This window comes from Callithrix jacchus, chromosome 9, assembly GCF_049354715.1.
Source record: "Callithrix jacchus isolate 240 chromosome 9, calJac240_pri, whole genome shotgun sequence".
NCBI classification, from domain to species: Eukaryota; Metazoa; Chordata; class Mammalia; order Primates; family Cebidae; genus Callithrix; species Callithrix jacchus.
In genome coordinates, this window is record NC_133510.1 from 98,237,648 (window position 1) to 98,252,542 (window position 14,895).

At 41.1% G+C, this 14,895-nt stretch overlaps 1 protein-coding gene and 1 pseudogene across 1 annotated transcript in view; one reads left to right on the top strand and one right to left on the bottom strand.

The window, feature by feature from the left end:
• FGD6 (FYVE, RhoGEF and PH domain containing 6) overlaps positions 1-14,895 on the bottom strand; it is a 150,696-nt gene that overhangs the window by 56,706 nt on the left and 79,095 nt on the right. The window contains exon 8 of the mRNA XM_002752868.6: positions 12,022-12,109. Coding sequence (XP_002752914.4) covers positions 12,022-12,109 — 88 coding nt within the window. The remainder of the gene's footprint in view (positions 1-12,021; positions 12,110-14,895) is intronic.
• LOC100408558 (large ribosomal subunit protein eL14-like) lies at positions 2,456-3,382 on the top strand (annotated as a pseudogene).

Below are 14,895 nucleotides of genomic sequence, written 5' to 3' on the forward strand. Positions count from 1 at the left end.
GAGCTTCTAAGGTACGAGAATCACTTGAACCTGGGAAGTGGAGGATGCGGTGAGGCAAGATCGAACCACTGCACTCTAGCCTGTGTGACAGAGCAAGACTTTGTGTCAAAAAGAAAAAAAAGAGAAACAACATGATCTTTCTGGGATCTCAGGTTGCCTTTCTGTAAATCAGAAAAGGTCTCTTCACTGAGCCAATGCACCTTCTCACCAGGACACAAAACATGGCAAGCAAAGTGCAGGGTGGATTTGAACCACAGGCAGGCATCCTTGTGCAAGAATTTTGTAAGGAAGCCCTGGTCTATCCTAGCCTTGGACACAACCCTGGTCATGAGGTGGCATCCCCACAGAACTCACAAACCACCAAACCCAACTCCAGGCTCATCGTATGGTAAAATTTTGACACAGATCCCATGATAGAACCTATCTCCACAGGTTCCTTTTTAGTGCGATAGTCCAGCTAGGCATATCCAGAATGTCCTAAGGAGAGGCAAACTGCAAAAGTCAATATACATTATTTTGACTTGACTTGTCTGAGGCTGCTTTTCTTTTTCTTTCTTTTCTATTTCTTTCTCTCTTTCTTTCATTTCTCTCTCTCTCTCTTTCATTTTCTTTCCTTTCTTTCTTTCTTTTTTTATTTGAGTCAGGGTTTCCCTCTGTTGCCCAGTCTGGAGTGCTGTGGCTCACTGCAGCCTCAATCAACCTTGACCTCCTGGGTTCAAATGGTCCTCCTGCCTCAGCCTCCTGAGTACCTGAAACGACAGGTGTATGCCACCATGCAAAGCTAATTTTTTTTTTTTTTTTAGTTGCCCAGGCTGGTCTCAAACTCCTCAGCTCAAATGATCCTTGTGCCTCAGCCTCCCAAAGAGCTGGGATTACAGGTGTTAGCCACTGCACCTGGCCTGACGCTGCTTTTCTTAGTGGATACATTTTCTAGTTGTTAAAGCTGCCACTTTATCAAGCAGGAATCCTATGTGTATGGAAATGTCTTGGCACAGTCAAGCCACACTTAAAAGAAGCTCTTACCCATATTTGGTCTGTACTACCCTATCAACAAAACAAAATTAGGTTTAGGGAAATAACCACATTTTATTATCCAACAGCCAAGTGAAGAATAAAGCAAATATAAGCACCACAGTTCAAATTTGACTAAACTTCAGTATTTTCTCCAACTGAAAGAGGTCCTGATGAGAGCCCACGATTCTGACAAAAATTGTGAGAGGAACTTTAGCAACAGATTCTGCTTGCTATACCTCTGCCAAGACAAGTCCCAGCAACAGAGGCATTCGGCTACTTGTAATAAATCTGGGTCAGATCTGCACTTAGAATTGGAAAAAGAATGGATTTGTAGCAATGTCTATGGGTAGAATTCGGAGTATCTACAAACTTGGATGGCTAAAAGACATGCAATCAAACAAACCCGATTTTCACTAACTTCTGGTTGAAATATAGTTTTTCCTTCCATCATAAATGCAGGTGCAAACCACAACAGTATTAGTGATATTTGTGACTTTATCACCACAGATATTTTTATAGCATATTACATTTGTGGCAGACATCTTACCACTCTCAGCATTCCTCTCCCTCCTACTTCAAAATCATGGTAGTTATTACATCTGCCACCAGATCTGATTTAGTGTAGTACTAAAGAAATACATTCATTAATTACTATGTTATGATTTAAAAATATCTTATTACTGTGATTGTGGTATAGCAAAACAAAATATTTTTTTTAATAATTGTATTTCAGCCCAATTGGTTTCCCCTTTAATCTTATGAAGTTTTTTCAGCACTTAAAAAAAATTATTCTGAGAAGGACTCATACGCCGTATCAGATTGCCAGAGGAATCTAGGCACCAAAAAAAATTAAGAACCCCTGTTCTACAGAGAAACTAAGATTACATTTAAAAGCTCCAAGCTAATAGAACAGGCAGATGAAATGTGCCACACTTGATCTTAGCCAAAAAGCCAAGAAGCAATGATGAAATGTTCTTACGTTACATACCCTAAACACTTTCCATAGCATTAAAACATTTCATGGACAGCTGGGTGCAACGGCTCATGTCTATAATTCCCATACTTTAGAAGGCTGAGGCGGAAGGATCCCCTGAACCAAGGAATTTAAGACCAGCCTGGGCAACACAGTGAGATCCTATCTCTACAAAAAATAGAAAAAATTAGCCAGGTGTGCTGGTGCATGCCTGTAGCCACAGCTACTTGGGAGGCTGAAGTGGGAGGATCTCTTGAGTCTGGAAGGTTGAAGTTGCAATAAGCCTTGATCCTGCCACCACACTCCAACCTGGGCAACAGAGCAAGACCATGTCTCAATCAATCAATCAATCAATCAATATTTGTATTTTGTGAATACCTAGATACAATTTATTCAATATCATCTCTCAAAATACCTTGTTCAAAACTACAATTAAAAATAAATTCCTTCTTGCCAAACACCGTCAACATGGTGTTCAGGCGCTTTTTGGAGGTTGGTTGGATAGCCTATGTCTCCTTTGAACCTCATGCTAGAAAATTCATCGTGGCCGGGCGCGGTGGCTCATGCCTATAATACGAGCACTTTGGGAGGCGGAGGCGGGTGGATCATGAGGTCAGGAGATCAAGACCATCCTGGCCAACATGGTGAAACCCCGTCTCTACTAAAAATACAAAAATTAGCTGGGTGTGGTGGCATGTGCCTGTAATCCCAGCTACTCGAGAGGCTGAGGCAGAAGAATTGCTTGAACCAGGAAGTCGGAGGTTGCAATGAGCAGAGATTGCACCACTGCACTCCAGCCTGGTGACAGAGTGAGACTCGGTCTCAAACAAACAAATAAAAATTCATCGTGGTGATCATAGATACTATTGATCAGAATAAGGCTTTGGTTGGTGGACCTTGCAGTCAAGTGAGGAGACAGGCCATGCCTTTCAAGTGCATGAAGCTCACTGATTTCATCCTCAAGTTTCCACAAGGTGCCGGCCAGAAATATGTCCAACAAGCCTGGCAGAAGGCAGACATCAATACAAAATGGGCAGCCACACGATGAGCCAAGAAGATCGAAGCCAGAGAAAGGAAAACCAAGATGACAGATTTTTATCATTTTCAAGTTGTGAAGGCAAAGAAAATGAGGAACAGACTCATCAAGAATGAAGTTAAGAAGCTTCGAAAGGCAGCTCTCCTGAAAGTTTCTCCCAAAAAAGCACCTGCTGCTAAGAGTGCTGCTGCTTCTACAGCTGCTGCTAAAGTTCTAGCAAAAAAGATGACCGCTGAGAGCAAGAAGGCTCCAGCTCAGAAAGCCATAGGTCAGAAGGCAGTACCCTAAAAGCTCTGAAGGGTCAAAAAGCTCCAGCCCAGAAAACACCTGCTTCAAAGGCATCTGACAAGAAAGCATAAGAGGCAATTATAAAAAGTAACAATGGTTCCTTTTGGGAAAAAAAAAAAAAAAAAGAAAAGAGGCCAGGCACAGTGGCTCATGCCTGTAATCCCAGTACTTTGGGAGGCTGAGGCAGGTGGGTCACTTGAGGTCAGGAGTTTGAGACCAGCCTAGCCAACATAGCGAAATCCCATCTCTGCTAAAAATATAACAATTAGGCCAGGCATGGTGGCTCAGACCTGTAATCCCAGCACTTTGGTTGGCCAAGGTGCCTGGATCACAAGGTCAGGAGTTCGAGACCACCCTAGCCAATATGATGAAACCCTGTCTCCACTAAAAATACAAAAAAATTAGCAGGGTGTGGTGGTGCATGCCTGTGATCCCAGCTACTCAGAAGGCTGAGGCAGGAGAATTGCTTGAATCCAGGAGGCAGAGGCTGCAGTGAGCTGAGATCGCATGCACATGCACACACACTAACCAGGCAGGGATAGGGGGAGTGGTGGGGTATGGCCAGGGGGAGCCTGTAATACCAGCTACTTGGAAGGCGGAGGCGGGAGAATTGCTTGAACCCAGAAGGTGGAGGTTGTAGTGAGCTGAGATCACACCACTATGCTCCAGCCAGGGTGACAGAGTGAGACTCGGTCTCAAATATAAATAAATACACACATTTCAACAGAACAAGAGCTGAGCAAATTATATAACATGAATTCAGAATTCTGAATAGTGTTATCTTCCTAATTTACATCAATGGAACTGCCTTATATCAGAGACCTTTGGATTCATCAGAAACTAGATAACTATATTCCTTGCTTGGAGTCCAGGACAGCCCTACTTTTTTTTAAATCAAGTTCTGCCTTAGAGAAAGTGTTAAAATAACTTTGACATGTACAATTAACCCCAGGTTTTAAAATAAATACTTACTAAACAGAAGGTTTCCATAAGGGTTTTTAAAAAGAGTCATCTGTTAATTTAATTCTGATCTTTTTTACATGTGCTTGTTAGCCTGTGCATAGCTCAAATTTATAGCTTCAGAACACTCTAACAGATGTTTCAAATATCTCATTTTCTATCAACATGAGAAGTCCTGGATTTCTAAAACCTAGAGGGAGTTAATATCATCCTAGACTAAAGGCAAAGACTACGAGAAAAAGTAGTATTATATGTTGCTAAAGTAGCCTTTCATATAACATAAATATTTTGAACAAGATCAAAGAAACCAGCTGATCCACGTTTAATCAAAGTTCAAAGGATTGTTTTTTTTGTAAATGTAGAAGTGAAAAAGACTTTTCAGAGGAATTTTTAAATTATATTTTTCATTATATTTTCTCTACCAGGATCCTTACTGATTCAACCTGTTTCAACACCAATGTAATAACCTTCCACAAATGAAAGGCTTTTTACTGAAAAAAAAGTTATACAACATATAGCACAGGTAGAGGGAAAAAAAACTAAAAGGATCTGTGATAGCCATCTCTGGATGGAAAAAGAGAAAAGCGACTTTATTTTTTCATAATCCTTAAATTTTTATAGGCACAAAAGATCCCTTCAAAGATAAAAAGTGGCCCTTACAAAAATAACACATCGCCAGAATATACTTTCTCAAACTGAATGAATATCTTTTGTGACTGCTACTTGTACTGAAGTCTGCCCCAACTTTCTTTATTTTTTTGAGATAGGGTCTTGCTCTGTGGCCCAGGCTAAAGTACAGCAGGCACGATCATGGCTCACTGCAGCCTTTAACTCCTAGGCTCACGTGGTCATCTGCCTCAGCTTCCCCAGTAGCTGGGATGACCTTCCTATATCACCACACCCAGCTAATTTTTAAATTTTTCTTTTGCAGAGACAGGGTCTCATTATGTTGACAGGGTGGCTCTAAACTCCTGGGCTCAAGCGATCCTCCCAACTCGGTGCTGGGATTATAGGCATGAACCACCATGCCCAGCCCTGCCTCTGACTTTAAGGGGTTTACAATCTAGTTGAGAAGATAAAGCTCAGATCCATGGAATAATTAAACAACTAAAAGATTCAGTCACAAAACAAAGGGAAAGATCAACATAATTTTTAGGAATTGAGAAGGAGAAGGCTCAGTGGGAGCCTGAGTGATTGGGCACAACCTCAAAGAGGAAGACTGTAGGTCCCATCAGGGCAGGGGCCACCACTGTGTTGTCTGCCAGTGAGTGTTCCGCTCAGGGCTAACTTCTATAAATATTTGTTGGAGGAGTGATTAATAGAGGAGAGAATCTGGCTTTGAAAGACAGCTTTCAAAAGATAGAGAGAAACCTACTATACCTACTAGAGCAAAGCAAAAAAAGCTTCAGATAATTCTGGGTTATAAACTGTTGTCTTTATACTATGAATAAGTGGGGTTTCAACTTTTCTAATAAACAGAATGAAAATGTGTCCTTAGAAGAGAAATTAGGCAATAACTGTGTGAGGCCACATGGAGGGATGATAAGAAGTAGCATGACCAGTAGCAAGAAATTGCTATAAAATAGCGTGACTTTAGTAAGCCCTGGAATGGAGCATAACAAAGAAAAGGAGCAGGAACTAGAGGTGGAGGAAAATTTACTGGCAAATCCTACAGGGAGGAAAGAGAAAAGGGAAGGCTTTCAGTCCTTTCCACAGTTTTGTGACTGAATAACTGAAAGAATGCTTTTACTCTTAAACATCCATCCAACCATCCATCCATCCATCCATCCATCCATCCATCCATCCATCCATCCGTCCATCCATCTGTCCATCCAACATTCATTGATGCTACTGCATGGGGATTCTCAAACTTATAAAAAAGAGCAACTTTCCCTTTCCCTGACTATAGCTTTCAGTTGACTGAGTCCCTGTGTGTTCCAGGATCTATGCCTGACACTGGAATAGGATAATAAAGACAATCTCTACCCTGAAGAGATGAGAAAGAAGGAGATAAGCAATAATGTAAGTTGAGACTGCTCTGATAGCAGTGTGTTTTCTTCCCATTCTTTCCAACTTCAAATAGAACCTGGCCTGATAAACTGGCCTTGAGTAGCCAATGCAAAAGCAAAATTTACAAGTTTTTTTCTTTATTCTTTCTTTTTTTTTTTTTTTTTGAGATAGAGTCCTGCTCTGTTGCCCAGGCTGGAGTGCTGTAAGGTCTTTTGGGCTGATTGACAGTGCCATGGACGGCATGTTAACCTCTGTGACCTGCAGGGATACTCCAGATGAGTTCCTGGAAAATCTAAAGTAACTAGAAGACTATGCAAAGAGAAAGAAATGATCAACCTCTGTGCCTACTTAACTTTAACACATTCTCTATTGTTCCTTATTCCCGCCCGAATTGATAAGGCCATTGGACTCCACACCCTGTGACCCCCTCCCAGCTTGCAAAAAACCGCCCTAAACTGTAACTTCTGTAACTTTCTACTGCCCATCTCAAACCTATAAAACCAACTCCTATCCCACTGCCCTTTGCTGATGCCCTTTTTCGGCCTCAGCCCACCTGCACCCAGGTGAATAAACAGCTATGTTGCTCAAACAAAGCCTTTTTAGAGGGGTTATCTTCATTCAGGGCATACATTTTAACAAGTGCAGTGGTGCAATCTCGGCTCACTGCAACCTTTACCACCTGGGTTCAAGTGATTCTCCTGCCTCTGTCTCCTGAATAGCTGGGATTACAGGTGAATGCCACCACGCCCAGCTAATTTTTATATTTTTTGTAGAGACGGGTTTTTGCCATGTTGGCCAGGCTGGTCTTGGTCCCCGAGGCTCAAGCGATCTGCCCACCTCAGCTTCCCAAAGTGCTGTGATTACAAGTGCGAGCCACCATGCCCAGCCAAAATTTACAAATATTTAGGCTTAAATTATATAAATCACTGATTTTGTTATATAACCATATGCATTCTTTTAGATCCGGTTTTGAATTGATCTTAAAAAAATACTAACAAGAATAAAGGTGTAAGTTTTTTACTGCAATGATGGAAGAGATCACCTAAATAGAATACCCTGTAGAAACCCAAAGTCAGGCCAGAAAAGAAAACACTTCTTTGAAAAACTTGAAAAACAAGACAATAGCCTGGTTATTTGAATAGCACTGATAGACTGCTCTATCTGGGGATTTCCACTGATCTTTTCTAAAACGATTCCAAAAGAAACCATCTTATTATCAATATCTTGGTGGGAGGCACAAACCTACTTACATTGAGTCAGGCAGGAATGCTTCCCCTTCTCAACCTGAAACTTAATAGAGCAAAGTTTCCAGGAGTTGCCTCAAATGCATGAAGTACCACTCCTGCCTGCTCTTGCATATTCTGTGCATTTGGAATCAATCCAAACTCCAAAATGGAAATAAAAGTACTTACCTCACAAGGTTGTTGGAGGATTAAATCATTTGAGTTTTATTATCCAAAGTAATTAACATGCTTGAAAGATGCAAATTTAAGACTTAAAATCCAACTTTAAAAAATCTCAGGCTGGACACATCAGGCCTGTGATGCCAGCACTTTGGGAGGCCAAGGCAGGAGGATCACTTGATCCCAGGAGTTCGAGCCTAGTCTGGGCAACATGGGGAAACCCTGTCTCTACATAAAATTAAAAAAGAATTAAGAAAATCTCAGTGCCCACACTCTTGCCTTGGGAGGACAGTTCACCTTTCTGCTTTTGCCTTTGTTTTTAGGAGAAGATATCATCTCTAATATATCTTAGATCTCTAAAATGTCTCGATGTCATTCTTTGGACTAAAAACATTTTGGCTAATGAGATGTTTTAAACCTAGCTTAAAACCAATTGAGATTTTCATTCTTATTGCCCAGGCTGGGGTGCAGTGGCATGTTCTTGGCTCACTGCAACCTCCGCCTCCTGATTCTCCCGCCTCAGCCTCCTGAGTAGTTGGGATTACAGACATGTGCCACCATGCCTGGCTAATTTTGTATTTTTAGCAGAGATGGCGTTTCTCCATGTTGGTCAGGTTAGTCTCGGACTCCCAACCTCAGGTGATCTGCCAGCCTTGACCTCTCAAAGTGCTGGGATTACAGGTGTGAGCCACTGTGCCCAGCCCCAAAATTATTTCCTGAACAGCTTCAACACGTCTAAAACTGACACAAATATTTTGGAGGGCACCAAATTATAGATATAAGACACACTTCCTGACTTCAAGGAGTTGAAGAACTGAAGGAATCAGAGATGGCTACAAAAAGAATGGACTTCCGACTTACTTCAGGTCAGGCTTAGAGGAAGGAATGAATTTTAATCAATGGAAGAAAGGGCATAGGATGAAGAATACGAAGTCTATGTTCTTTAATTTTAGTCCTGATTTTGTGGCCTTGAACAAGTCATTCATCACTTTTTCCCCTTCACAAATCCACCAGTATTAAGGACCTACTATATATAAAGTATTGTGCAATTAACTAATGAGGTGGGCAGATCATCTGAGGTCAACAATTGGAGACCAGGCTGGCCAACATAACAAAATCCTGTTTCTACTAAAAATATAAAACTTGGCCAGGTATGGTGGCTCACATCTGTAACTCCAGCACTTTGGGAGGTTGAGGCAGGCAGATCACATGATCAGGAGTTTGAGACCAGCCTGACCAACATGGTGAAACCTGGTCTCTACTAAAAATATAAAAATTAGCTGGGCGTGGTGACTCATGCCTATAATTCCAGCTACTCAGGAGGCTGAGACAGGAGAACTGCTTGGACCTGGGAGGCAGAGGTTGCAGTGAACCAAGATTGAGCCACTGCACTCCAGCCTGGGCAACAGAGCAAGATTTCATCTCAAAAAAAAAAAAAAAAGGGGGGGGGGTGGTGGGGGAAAGCTGGGGAAAAAATTAATTAATTAAAATAGTTAAAGATTTTCCAATCTAAAATTAAATAAGAGGTAGCTCAAAACTAAAAATAACTCCAAGCTCACATAATATTGGTATTATAAAACAAATTTTTAAAGAGATGGAGTTCTCACTATCACCCAGGCTGACGTGCAGTAGCATGACCATGGCTCACTACAGCCTCGAACTCCTGGGCTCCAGCAATTCTCCCATGAGCCTCCTGAGTTGCTGGGCTATAGGCATAACTAGATTTTAACTGCACCTAGTTAAAATCTATTTTATTAAAGAGAATTTTTTAAACCTGCTTTTGTCATTTCATCCTTTCTCAATCAAAAACATAGCATGAAACCTAAATTCAGCATATGTAGACTTTTTACTATTTAGAACAGTTATAGTGTGTGAAATAAAATATGTAAAAATTATTCTTTGCATTAAATTTTCAGATTCATAATCCATTCTCCTCCCATTTGAAACCATAGTTGTCTTTTGCCACTGAAAACAGTACTTCATTTGATAGCTGTGGATTCAATAACTGGTTTATGATAGAGCATTGAACTTATCTAACAAAAACACAACACATGTATCAGTACTTCCCCGTTGTCCTGTGTATTCTAAATCTTTGCCAAAAGCAGAGGAAAGAAAGTACAGATGGACAGGATATCCTTAAACTATTCAGTTGGCTTTATGTCATTCAGGGAGAAGTCTAGTGTCTGATTCATAGTTAGAAATCTAAATTAGGGCTGGTTGTGGTGGCTCACACCTATAATCCCAGCACTTTGGAAGGCTGATTGGGCAGATCACTTAAGGTCAGCAGTTCAACACCAGCCTGGCCAACATGGCGAAATCCTTTATCTACTAAAAATATAAAAATTATCTGAGCATGGTGGTGCACACCTGTAATCCTGGCTGTTCTGCTAAGGCAGGAGAATAGCTTGAACCCAAGAGACGGTTGCACTGAACCAAGATTGTGCCACTGCACTACAGCCTGTCCTAGGGCTAGGAGGTAGGTCTCCCTCATGAGCAGTTTGCCTGTCAGTAGGCAAGCTTTGAAGTGCTGAATCCTTTGCCTAAAGGGAAATGAAGAAATCCTCGTTTTTCAAGATTCACATATTACCTCCAATACAGCTTGTGGCTTAAGAGAGTAAAGTTAAGGAGAAAAGCAGACAACAATTTCTTAAGGGGAATAACAGAAACCAAGGACCTCCAAATTTACTTATAGAAAATTACAACACATTGACTTTAGGGTCGTGGCCACATTTTGATGTCCTTGTCCATTTTGATATACATTTTAATATTATATATGCATATTAAGTCACTGTACATCTAATACAGTTCAGCAAATATTCCAGAGAATCTAGTAGTGGGTATTGGATAATTATGTTTAGTACTGAGACTATACCAGCCTTTTCGTGATGCCAAACCACTTAATCTCCATAAGCCTGTAATCTCATCAGTGAAGATAAAATTGTGACATTTGCATGGCTATGGTGAGGATTTAAAGAGCCAGTGAATATAAAGGCCTGATTACAGTATGTTCCTTCACTCAAACAGTGCTTTTGCTTTTTTCTTTCCTTCTTTTTTCCTTAGTAGACAGACATAGCTCTATAATCTTGAAACTTACAATCTAGAAGAGGATAGACTATAATCATGACAAGGAAATAATCAGGATAAGGATAAGAATGCTACTATTACTAATAATAGTATAAGTTAATACTTAGGTAGAACTTGTTGTAATTAAAGCATTATTCTTGGTGTTTTTTGTTTTTTGTTGTTGTGTAAGATAGGGGTCTCGGGTCTTACTATGTTGCCCAAGTTAGTCTCAAACTCCTGGGGCTCAGAGATCCTCCTCCCTCAGCCTCTCCAGTAGCTGGGACTCTAGGCATGACCACAGCACTCAGCTACGGTACTATCCTAAGGATGGTCCACATTTATCTCATTAATCAAACCTTATAACAACCTTCTTAGACAAGTAACTAGGGCCATGATAGTGCTACATAAATATGTGGGAGTGACCTTCTAAACTCCATTCTTGAGTGGTTGGGGAAAGTACCTTCTTGGAATTAATAATATTAGATAAAATGATGTGGGGGTATGGGCTTGGGATGCTGAAAGATGTTCTGAATAAAAAGTAACTACATGTATGAATGCCCAGAGGTGAAAATGCACACATGGATGGATGATCAAAGAACCAAAAGCAGTTCCATTCAGGCAATAAATATGTGAAGTACACAAATAATCTACAAATCCACATAACAGGCAATGTGGTGACTGGGGTGATATACAAAGAGAGGCACTCTTAGGAAAGGCAGAATTTCTTTTTTTTTTTTAAAGATGGGGTTTTACCATGATGGCCAGGCTGGTCTTGAACTCCTGACCTCAGGTGATCCACTCACCTCAGCCTCCCAAAGTGCTAGGATTATAGGGGTGAGCCACCACGCCTGGCTCAGGTAAGGCAAAGTTTCATAAAGGCAAGAAGAGTTGGATGATGGGTAAACCAACTGGATGGTTGCTCCTAGGGAAAACTTGTTCACAGCCCTCTTAAAGAGCATGGCAGCCACGGTCTGTGTCCTAAGCTAGTTAGAGCCCACCCTACCCAGCAGCTCCCACTTGTACTGATAAATACAAACAAATCCCAATGGACCAAGAAGGAAATGCATGGCCCCCAAAATAAGGCAGTGGAAATACAACTGCCAGGAATTGGATTCAAATAATCAGAGCCTTGCAGTCAATATAGTGAAAATAATGGTGGTGGCGGGGAGAACTGTAGAAAGTAAAGATAACCTGAAAAGCAGCCTTGCTAAGTATCCCTTCTTTAAGAAGCCTGAAGAATGTAAATATCTTGGCAAAATGCTGGAGAAGCCCACCTGTCAGCAACAGCCTGTACTGGGGGATCCTCTGAACCGGCTTGAGCAGGTAGTGCTTGAGGGCCAGATTAGCACAGCGAGGGCTCATCTGAAAGGAGAAGGCATCCAAAATAAGCACAAGTGTTTTCTAAGAAGCAAGGGACCCAGATTCAAGCGCTCGGGAAGCTAAACTTTCAACACCAAGCAATCTAGAAAGTGATTTGGAGAGGCTCCCTTTCATTTTAAGGTACAGCTGTTACATACACTGAGAGTAAATCCCAGCCAGATTCACCACCAAGCCCCACCCTTTCCTGTAGGCAGTCCCTGAAATCACTTGCTCCTAGGGAAAACTTGTTCACAGCCCTCTTAAAGAGCATGGTAGCCACGGTCTGTGTCCTAAGCTAGTTAGAGCCCACCCTACCCAGCAGCTCCCACTTGTACTAATAAATACAAACAAATCCCAATGGACCAAGAAGGAACTGCATGGCCCCCAAAATAAGGCAGTGGAAATACAACTGCCAGGAATTGGATTCAAATAATAATCAGAGCCTTGCAGTCAATATAGTGAAAATAATGGTGGTGGTGGGGAGAACTGTAGAAAGTAAAGATAACCTGAAAAGCAGCCTTGCTAAGTATCCCTTCTTTAAGAAGCCTGAAGAATGTAAATATCTTTTGCAGATGCATGGCCTTATAAAAAGCCCCCAAATCACAGTTTTTATAGGAGCATCTGATTGTGGAACCACATTTTGGCTTGACTATAAAGACATTTGGTTATCCCTTGAAACCTCTCTTCCTTAGAATGTACAACCGACATCTATGTCAGCACATTCCTGAGCCTCACCCTCATTCTCCAACCTAAGAGTTTACTGTGAGGTGGCATCAAAAAGGCCAAGTAAAAATGTCCCTGCATCCTAAGAACTACAAAAAAAGTCACGCTTCTAACATACCCCAAGTTGGTGGGGAAGTTTTTTCAGATTTGCTCAGACTTTTATCATTTTCTAACCACTGTCTGGTACACAAAGTGATTATTAAATTATAATGATCATGCATGTTAAAAAAGTATCTTTCATTTAAGCATCATTAATCCAGATTGCTAATTATCCTGGCCTTATGACTTCCTGTTTTCTTTTCTTTTTGGAGACAGAGATTTGCTCTTGTTCCTAGGCTGGAGTGCAATGGTATGATCTCGGCTCACTGCAACCTCCGCCTTCTGGGTTTCAGTGGTTCTCCTGCCTCAGCCTCCTCATAGCTGGGATTACAGGCATGTGCCACCAAGCCTGGATAATTTTGTATTTTTAGTAGAACCGGGGTTTCTCCATGTTGGTCAGGCTGGTCTCAAACTCATGACCTCAAGTGATTCCTATGCCTTAGCCTCCCAAAGTACTGGGATTATGGGTGTGAGCCACCACACCCGGCATGGTTCCCTGTTTCTTTTTTCTTCTTTTGTTAATAAGGTAATACAATAACTCACTAGACTGTTACCAAAACCTGGGTCAATCATCAGTTGCCACAATTATATCATACTTTGTTTTCTGATAGCATAAAGACAACAGAGGAGAGGAAAAGAAGATTACAGGTGACTTTAAAGTTTAATTATTTATCTATTGCCCAAATCAGAAATCAGCGATATCATAATGTTTTTAAAACTTTTCATTTTGGCTGGATGTGGTGGCTTACGCTTATAATCCCAGCACTTTGGGAGGCCGAGGCAGGTGGATCAAGAGGTCAGGAGTTTGAGACCAGTCTGCCCAACAAAGTGAAATCTTGTCTCTACTAAAAATACAAAAATTAGCTGGGCATGGTGGTGAGTGCCTGTAATCACAGCTACTGGGGAGGCTGAGGCAGATGAATCGCTTGAACCCAGGAGGTGGAGGTTGCAGTGAGCCGAGATCGTGCCACTGCACTCCAACATGGGTGACAGAGCCAGACTCCATCTCAAAAAAAAACCAAAACCAAAAACAAAAACAAAGAAACAAAAACAAAAAACTTTTCATTTCTAGTTTTGTGTGGCTGGAATTCAGTGATCTTTTTTAAGTTTCAAAACAGAGAAATAAATACTAAAACATAGTACCCAAATTTCATTCCAAATTGATAGAATGGATTTGTGATTTTATCCCCAATTAAATCAGGGTTCCACCCTCACAACTCTGAGTCAAAAGTAAAAGCTTTGGCTGACACATGCTCTAAACAGGTTATCACTTTTTCTTAACTTTGGCACCAAACTCATGTTATTTATTCATCTGAAGGGAAACATAAATTCTATTTGCCATCCATCATTGTAAGTTAGTTGTTAGGATAAAAGAAAAAAGTTAAATTAAAGTTAAGAAATATTCCTTAGAGTAATCAAATTCATTGAGTCAGAAAGTAGGGTGGTTGCCAAGGGCTGGGAGGGAAGAGAGAATGGAGAGTTAATGTTTAATGCCTACAGTTTCAGTTTTGCAAGATGAAAAGTTCTAGAGATCTGGTTGCACAAGAATGTCAATGTACTTAACACTACTGAACTGTACACTTAAAAATGGTTAAAATGGTAAATTTATGCTATATGTATTTTACCATAGTTTAAAAGTCCAATCAGAATATTCTTTCTGGTGGAGTGGCTCATCACTTTGGAGGCCAAGGAGGGTGGACCACCTGAGGTCAGAAATTCAAGACCAGACTGGCCAACATGGTGAAACCCCAACTCTACTGAAAATACAACAAGTTAGCCAGGTGTGGTGGTGCATGCCTGTAATCCTAGCTATTCAGGAGGCCAAGGCAGAAGAATTGCTTGAACCTTGGAGACGGAGGTTGCAATGAGCCGAGATTGCGCCATTGTACTCCAGCTGGGGCCACAGAGCAAGACTCTGTCTCAAAAAAAAAAAAAAAATTCTTAAGCTCCTCTTTCCCCACCTCCTT